This window comes from Myotis davidii, unplaced genomic scaffold (assembly GCF_000327345.1).
Source record: "Myotis davidii unplaced genomic scaffold, ASM32734v1 scaffold1535, whole genome shotgun sequence".
NCBI classification, from domain to species: Eukaryota; Metazoa; Chordata; class Mammalia; order Chiroptera; family Vespertilionidae; genus Myotis; species Myotis davidii.
In genome coordinates, this window is record NW_006286703.1 from 136,289 (window position 1) to 145,033 (window position 8,745).

Sequence of the window (8,745 nt, forward strand, 5' to 3'; positions counted from 1 at the left end):
CTATTTGCTTTTCTGGTTGGGTGTTTTCTGCTTCTTCGTATTTCAAATCTTTGACTTGATTCTTGCGATCCTCTAGTCTGCTGTTGGAACTCTGTGTAATATTCTTTATTTCAGTCAGTGTATGCTTAATTTCTAGTTGGTCCTTTTTCATAACCTCGAGGGTCTCAGATTTCTTGAGGGTCTCACTAAGTTTATCGGTGGTCTCACTAGATTTATTGAGGGTCTTACTAAATTTATCAGCAGTTTCTAGAAAATTCTCGAAAGACCTTAAAAGTGTGGTTTTGCACTCTATATCCAGCAGTTTTCTTTCCTCCATTTCTGTCATTTGTGTCTTGTTTCTTTGTCTCCACATTTTCTATGCTTTCTTGGTGCACCCCTTAGTGGTCTTTGTGTGCAGTGTTGTTGTAGTTAAGCCTTGACTGTTGTAGGTAACACTGGGGGGGATTTGACCTCCTGGCCAACTGGATGTGAGAATCAGCTGTGTATGCAGTGGGAGAACTTCTGTCCTCTAGGGAGGTGCTAATCTAGCCTTTACCTGAGGCTAACCAGCAAATGCCTCTGTGCAGGGCTTGGGCAGGGCGGGTCCCAGGGGATCAATAGGGTGGGCAGAGCAAGCAGTTATGGCTGCTCTCAGTCTCATCCCCAGAGGCTCTGCCTCTCAGTGTCCCAGCAACCTCTGCAATTACCTCAGAGAGAAAGCTGCCCTCAAGTTCCGACTGATGCCAGACAGTCCTGCTTCTCCCGTTTGAGTCTGGGTCCCCAGAGACTCACCTGGAACTGGAACCCAGAGCCTGAGACTCCGTCCCGATTGAAACAGAGAACCGCACCCTCAGCCGCCAGCCCGCTCCACACGCAACTCTGCACGCACCTCTGCACCTTTGTATTTTACTTCCGCGCTGTACCTCCTCTGAGTTTCGGCATGCTTTTCTCTTTCCTTCTAGTTGTAGAATTTCCCCTTAGCCAGCCTTCCTGTGGTTCTGGGTGACGTCCGTTCCTTTTTTTAGTTGTATTTTTGAAGTGGCTGTTCCAGGCAGCAAACTCCGGTGTTTACCTATGCCGCCATCTTCCAGGTTCTGTCTTTTATTGTTTTGTTACATCTGTATTTATACCAGTTGATTCCAATCCTATCAATTTCTATTCCAAAGGTTAGGGCGTTTCTTATCTCCATTCCAGGGAGTAAAGACTATGTAGCTTAAGCGTGATTGTTTGTAGTTAAAGTGATTAACTACCCACCTTGCACTTAGTTAAGTGATTTTTATTCCCTCCCTAACTTCAGGGAAAAATCCCTACCTGGGGAAGCAACCTTTCTTGGAGAGGTGACCTTGGTTAAAACACATAGCGCCAAGAAGGGGAGCAAACATATTAAGAACAGTATGCCATATACGCCAGGTCCCTTTAAACATATGCTGTGCAGATGTTTCTTCCCTGCAGTGACTGTGTCAAGCACAGTCACTTGTGCTTCCGGCATAAGGGCACATGCCTGGGTTGCAGGCTCATTCCCCAGCAGGGGGTGTGCAGGAGGCAGCCAATCAATGATTCTCTCTCATCATTGATGTTTCTATCTCTCTCTCCTTCTCCCTTCCTCTCTGAAATCAATAAAGAAATATTTTTTTTAAAAAAAGAAAGGCAGGCCTCAAATCCATGACCATGTTAGACAAGCTCTTCAGCATGCTTCTACAGAGGTATAACATGACCGACTACATGTGTCATTGCAGAAGCCAAAAGCTGGAGAGTCATCTCAATCCCTCTTTTCTTCATTTCCTCTATCCATACCATCAGTACTAATAAGTCCTCCTGATGGTGTCTCAAAATGCCGTCCCACGCCCGCCACTTCTCCATCGTCATTGTGTCAAGTTTGCCCAAGCCACCATCCCAACTTAGGCCATCCAGCATCCTCCTCACTTCAAAAGCCGTTCTCACAGAAATGCCAGTGAGCTCTCTACAATACAAACCTGATCATGTCACTTCCGAATTACCTCTTTCCCATGCTATTTTATTTCAAAATTAAGTAACCAAGGACATCAGCCACTTAACTGAAGAGTGAATCGTGTCTCTTTTCTCTTAAAATCCTCTCAAGAACACCTCATCACACTTCATGCAGAATCCAAATTCCTTATGATGGCCAAAAAGTGTCTCCTTTGGCCTTTGTCTCCTGGCTGTGTCTCTGACCACAGACCCATCTTCCTCACTCACTAATCGGCCACCCCATCCTTGATCTATTCCTCGGAAAGCTCAGCCTCCAGCCTGTGTATTTGCTGCTCCTCCTGCCTGGAACACTTTTCCCATGGTCTTCGCATGGCTAGCTCCTTCTCCTCCTTCAGGTCTCAATATGTCACTTCCTAAGAGGGTATCTTTAGTCACCCCCCTGCCCCCTGCCCAGTCACACTGCTCTATATTATCCTGCTCTATTTTCTTCTGGACACCTATTACTATTTGGGATTATCTTGATAATTTAATAGATTTTTTTGTCTGCAGTCTTCTGCCCCTCTCTCATGAGAATATAAACTTGAGAGCAGTAACTTTGATTGACATGTCCAAAGCTATATTCATACCTGGAGGGTGCCCATTATATGTCTATTGCATGAACGAATGCTCCATAGGTTTGTCATAAGGTTAAGAATGTTAATGGGTGTAACGTATTTAAGTTGATAGGAGAGGGCTGCACAGTTACTCAGAGAACTGGGCTGATAGATTCTCTGCCATATTTTGATGTTACCACCTTCATACGTGGTTACCAGGATTAGTGAGTCAGGAAAGAGAGTGTCGAGACTCAGGCCTGGCCTGAAATGCCCTAGACCAGTGAGTTGTGACACCTCCAACCCCAATTGTAGAGAGCTCACTGGCATTTCACAGACCAAAACTGGACTTCAGTGGCCTCATTCTCACTGCAAGAGAGGCTTGGCAATGAAAGAAACATGTGCACATAGTCTTCAGAGAGTTCTACATCTCTACCATATGTGGGCAGAGCTCAAGAGATTTATCTCAGTGCTGCAGCCGATGCAATGCTGTGAGCACACTCCAGCAAACAGGCTTCCTTGGCACACCAGGAAGAGGCAATGCCCGCCTGACAAATCTCCAAGAGCCACCTACTCTTAGCCCCGACCCTCACGCCCATTGGATAACATAGCAAGCGTGTCCCTATTGTATTGGCTGCTTACCCCTTTACATACAGCTGTACTTCCTCAATAAACTTAGATCTGTGTCTCTGAACCTGGTCTCCGGAGTTGTGCATGCAGATGCCCCAGTGCGTTGGGCTCCGTCGTCCTCACCCCTGGGGGACCCCCTGTTCCATCTGGCGCCCGAACAGGGACCCCAGCACGGCAAGCTCCAGGTTGGGTGAGTGACCCTCTGTAACAATGGGAAACCTTCCCCCCTCAGCCCAAGCCCCTCAGGCTCGGGCGCTTCATGCGTTGTTACAGAGTAGGTGAGTAAAAGTAACAGAAAAGGAGCTACAAAAGCTCTGGGATGTCCTAATAGCATTTAACCCTTGGTTGCTAGAAGACCCCATTTGGGACCCCAGTACATGGAAGAAAGCATTACAGAGGATAAGATCAGAAGAGTGGGAAAGTGGGGCCAGAACAGTGGAGATGCGCCTACCCCCCATCAACATGCCCAACAACACCCCCAAATGGCTCTAGGAGAGAACTAACAGTTCAAGCCACTACCTGTGACAGTATCTACTCACATCTGCATGCCTGGGCCAGGGGCTTTCCAGACATTACCTCATGCAGACCTTTCAGAGAGCCCAGGGGCACATCTGAGCAGCAGCCCCTACACCTCCATTTCTCAGACCAGAAGAGCAAGGTTAGAATAGCAAATGGCCTGCACATGGGCCATCTTATAAGTGGCTGAGCCAGAATTTTAGCTGTGGGATTCCAAAGACCCTGCATTTTGCTAGTACACCAATGTTATACTTCAAATCCCAAACTAATACAAACAACCAACATTGATTATGCCATGCACTGTGCTATAGGCTTTCACAGATTATTCCATCTAATCAGAACCACAACAAAACAACCATACCCTGGCTGGGTAGCTCAGTTGGTTAGAGTGTCATCCAGACCCACCAAGGTTGTGGATTCGATGCCCAGTCTGGGCACATACAAGAAGCACTCAATAAATACATAAATAAATGGAACAACAACCTCTCTCTCTCTCTCTCTCTCTCTCTCTCTCTCTCTCTCTCTCTCTCTCATTAAAAAACACATAAGAGATTAGGTGTGCCCAGGGGACACATCTGAGCAGCAACCTCTCTGATACTTCATTTCCTTAACTGCAAAATGAAGGTGGTGATATTGAGTAGGGGATCCATGGGGATATGCATAGGCTGTACCTAAGCCAGTGGCTGGTACATAGCAGGTGATCAATGTAATGTCAGACAGCTGTGCATGGGGTGGAGGGTGCAGAGCGGACTAAAAAAAACCCAGAGGGTGAATACCTGGAATAAGGCTGCACCATGCAGTAGTGGGTTCACATTATATAAAGGGTGTGGCTTTCATTTTCTAAAAAATTTCCATACCTAACAGGGGGGTTGGCTTTAGATTTTCTGGGTGCTTTATTGAGCCCTTACCCTATTAGACACAGTACTGGCAAAGAGATTTTTGTAGATTATTTTACTAATCCTGTGGGCAGCTGGGTGGTAGGCATTGTTACTGTGCCCTCAAGTTCAGAGACACAAATAGTGGCCAAAATCACTCAGCTGGTAGGCAGTGGAACCAAACCTGGCTGTGTAACTCTAAGATCCCCTGGGACACACTAAGTCTGTTTTCTGATGAAAGAAATAGTTTTTTTCAGGCTAAAGTCTCATGAAATCAGAGCTTTGTTGCTGGAGCTCAAGGCACTGTGGGCCTAGGCATAGAGTAGTGGGCCGAGCCACCTCTCAAAACCCAGTGCCAAACTGAAGTCTACCTTAAAGCATTTCAAAAGATTTCAGAGAGGAAGGGAGAGAGAAAGAAAGATAGAAACATTAATGATGAGAGAAAGTCATTGATTGGCTGCTCCTGCACGCCCTACACTGAGGATTCAGCCCGCAACCTGGGCATGTGCCCTGACCTGGAATCAAACCTCAACCTCCTGGTTCATAGGTCGACACTCAACCACTGAGCCATGCCAGCCAGGTCCAAATGATTGTTCTTTAAAACTATTTTGTAGGATGTCCTTAGACCAGTGATTTTTCATCATTTTTATCCCATAGCACACATCAACTAATTACTACAATTGGGAGAACACCAAAAAGTATGCTATATTTTTTTCCAATCAGACCAAAACTTGGTATCATTTTTATTCATCTACATTGGCTGGCTATTGTTGTGTTGGCTGTTGCCATTTTTTTAAAATTGACACTCTAAGGGAAAAGAGGTCAGTTCCACTGACTAAATAGTCAGGTATTGCATGTTTTAAAAATTCTTGTGGTTCACAGGGTGAAAATCACTGCCTTAGATTATAAAACCCAAGAAGGTAGGTACTCTTGCAGCCCAAATAATCTCTGATGTTCTAAAACCATATGTGGCACAGAAAATTTGATGAGAGGAAAATATGTTTATCTTTAATTCAGACATTTTGTAGGCACATTGTATCTTCTCTCCCCAATTTTCATCTTTTAGTTTTGCAAATTGTGGCAGAAAGGGAAAATCTAACATTTTATTGAGTTCCAATGTCAGGAATTGTGAGGAATATGTATACATATACATATACATATACATATACACATACATATACCTATACATCTTTACATATATATATACATATACATATACATATACTGTATTTTTCCATGCACGAGACACCGCCATGTATAAGATGCCCCCATTTTCCAACCCAAAATTAAGAAATCAAAATTTTAAACATAAAACAGAACACATTTTTATTTAGTAATATTTCGCTTGCAAACAATTTTGCCTGACATTGAATAAACTTGGTTGACACACATAAGCCACTATGGTCCTACTCCATAACCTAAGTCTTAAGTCTCTGCTCCAAGTTTGCCCATTTTGCTGGTTTTCCTCTTAAGGCCTTCTCCTGTTTTGGCATCTTAAGGAGTTGTTCTTCCTGTTTTCTCTATTGGCTGATCATACACTCAGTGGGAGGAGTGTCAAATTGTCTCTCTTCTGCTGTATTCCATGCTGTTTTGCACAGCTGATTATATTCAGTTTGAACTTTCAAGAGTAAGGCAATCCCTTACCGGTATGTATCTTTTATTCTTTGACATCCTTATAGGTTTAGAATGCTCTGGTCATGTTGCATCTGCACACTCTCTACCTCTACCTCCAATTATGGCATCAGCTGTCATCAGTAACAATAAGGCTCCTGATTGGAGGAAGCGTGTTTGACAAGGTATGGGCAGCAGCTCCCTCCTTGGCTGACTTCCACGACTGGGTTTGAACCTGTGCCGATTGGCTCCCAAGGGCACCCTGTCAGCTCCCACAGTCCTCCCAGCTGGGTGCTTGAGGCGCTTGGCCCCCTCACATGATTAAGATTAAATCAGAATTTCAAACACATTTCTTTGTTATTTATTTAACAGAGGTGTATCAGATAGCTAGGTTTGCTATAACAAACTAGCATCTTGTACACGGAAAAATGCAGTGCATAGTTATAGACACAGTGTCTGGTCCCAGCCCCTCTGCTAAGGACTGGACCTCCGTGGACGCAGGAATCAGAAGAAGACATGAGTTGCCGCAGGCATATAGGAGAGACTTTATTGCAGACAAAGTAGCCATTGCTCACACAGGACCTATCAGACAAAGCAGTTCTTAAATGTTTTCCACAGGGGGGTCTCTTCTTGGACTTAGCTCAGGGCTTGAAGTTGTTTATCTTCATATTCACACCACATTCTCCTTCTATGTGTCTGTGTCACAATCTCTTCTTATAAGGACTTCAGTTATATCAGATTAGGGTCCACCTAGTGACTTAATTACCTCTTTAAAGAATATTCCTCCAGCCCTGGCTGGTTTGCTCAGTGGTTAGAGTGTCAGAGCGAGTGCCTTTACACCCTTCGGTAACAAGCACACACAAACACATTTGAGAAAGGGATTGTGGGTAGCTCAGTCTGGATTAAAAATTGGTAAGGGATGATTGCTCAACCCTGGACCAATGAACTTTGAACAGGGCCTGGAATCATCTAAAAATATAACAGGTTCCATGAGAACGGCACAGTTGGGCTCGGCAGGAAGAGAGGTCTTAGAGCCAGGCTAGCATGGAGAACAGGACTTTCAAATGGTGAGTTTCCCACAAAGGGGCTGGTCCCATGGCTGACAACCTGAGCTTAACTCCCAGGGGGTGAGAGAGAAGGGAAGACCCCCAGGAAGGTGTACAATCTCATCTGGTAGGTATAATCCCTCCCCACCATGCTCTGCCTGTGGTCCCTGAGCTGGGAAGAGAAATCCTAAATCCTCAGTCACTAAGTTGTGTCTCCAAATACTGGTCAGCTGAAACAGAACTGCAGCCATGAACCAGAATGTGCCTCGTCTTGTGGAGGAAAGTCCTGCTACAGGACTGACCTATTAGCCATCTGTTCCCAAAGCAGGTGGTGACCGAGAAGTCCGTGCCTGCTTCCTGAGGACTGCTCCGCCATGCAGTGGCTGATGAGGCTCCGGGTCCTTTGGGGCACCCACAAATCCTGCCACACCTTACACCTGGCCCCTCGGACCTTGCGCTTCCAGTCTGTATCAGCAACTGGCACCCCGAGATGGAATGACCATGATAGACCTGAGAAATTTAACTTTGCCAGTGATGTCCTGGACTACTGGACTCAAATGGAGAAGGTGAGGAGGCGCCAGTGATGGGGGGAGGATAGGTTGATCTCTCTGGCTTTTCTTGGTCCTCAGAGTCTGAAGGGCACAGACCCGATACAGCCGATACAGGCAGACCTCACCTTACCAGTGTCATGTTAGAAGCTTATGTTTTCGGGTTCAATTCTCAATTCTCACCCTGGCCACTTCTGCACTTTCTGAGACTCAGTGGTTTTATCTGTGAAATGGGGACAATCTTACTTAAGAAATAATACAGCAGGTAAAAGTATCTGGTAAACAGTCAGATAATTGTGAACAAATGCAAAGTTCTAACTACAAGGTCAGAAACTTGATGGTAATGTGAATGCTGACCTTTCACTGATGGGACTGTGAGCCTAACTGGGATTCAACTCATCAAACTGGGGCTCAACTTCAGGCTGCACTCAGAGGGAGGGGACAGGCCCCCTGCTGGTGCCCCTGGGCACCTGACACCTGGAGCTCTCAGAGGGAGGGGACAGGCCCCCTGCTGGTGCCCCTGGGCACCTGACACCTAGAGCTCAGTCAGCCGTCCCACTGTGGGGAGAGGAAGGCCACTGCAGGCCTCACCACCAACTCCTACGTGGGTGTGGCATTGGGGTCTGTCCAGAGAAACCAGTCCCTGCAGCCTCTAGAGTTTACAGGTCTCTTCAGAAGAAACCAAGTGCTTGAAACCAAAAGAGGAGCCTTGATGTCTACCCCAGGGGCTGGGGTGGACAATGGGTGGTGTTCCAGCTACTAAGTCCCAGCTGATGATGATCACAGTGTGAAAATTTACCCAACGTTATCTTTGTACAAAGGGAGAATCCACCTGCAATGCAGTCAGAGAGTTGATGGAATGTTTAAGTTTCCTGCGAATTTAACATATGCATTCACGTGTTTGTGTTCAAGGCTTATATGCCATTCATGGGGCTTCTTCTCCCTCTTTCTTTTTCCTTTCTCTGAGTTTCCATAAGAACTCCCAGGAAAATAGAGCCTTGGT

At 45.8% G+C, this 8,745-nt stretch overlaps 1 protein-coding gene across 1 annotated transcript in view; it reads left to right on the forward strand.

The window, feature by feature from the left end:
- Positions 1–7,108: 7,108 nt before the first annotated feature.
- The window catches only part of LOC102762714 (acyl-coenzyme A synthetase ACSM1, mitochondrial-like), a 13,519-nt gene continuing 11,882 nt past the window's right edge, over positions 7,109–8,745 (forward strand). Inside the window, exons 1-2 of the mRNA XM_015560603.1 lie at positions 7,109–7,215; positions 7,520–7,760. Coding sequence (XP_015416089.1) covers positions 7,569–7,760 — 192 coding nt within the window. The 5' untranslated portion in view covers positions 7,109–7,215; positions 7,520–7,568. The remainder of the gene's footprint in view (positions 7,216–7,519; positions 7,761–8,745) is intronic.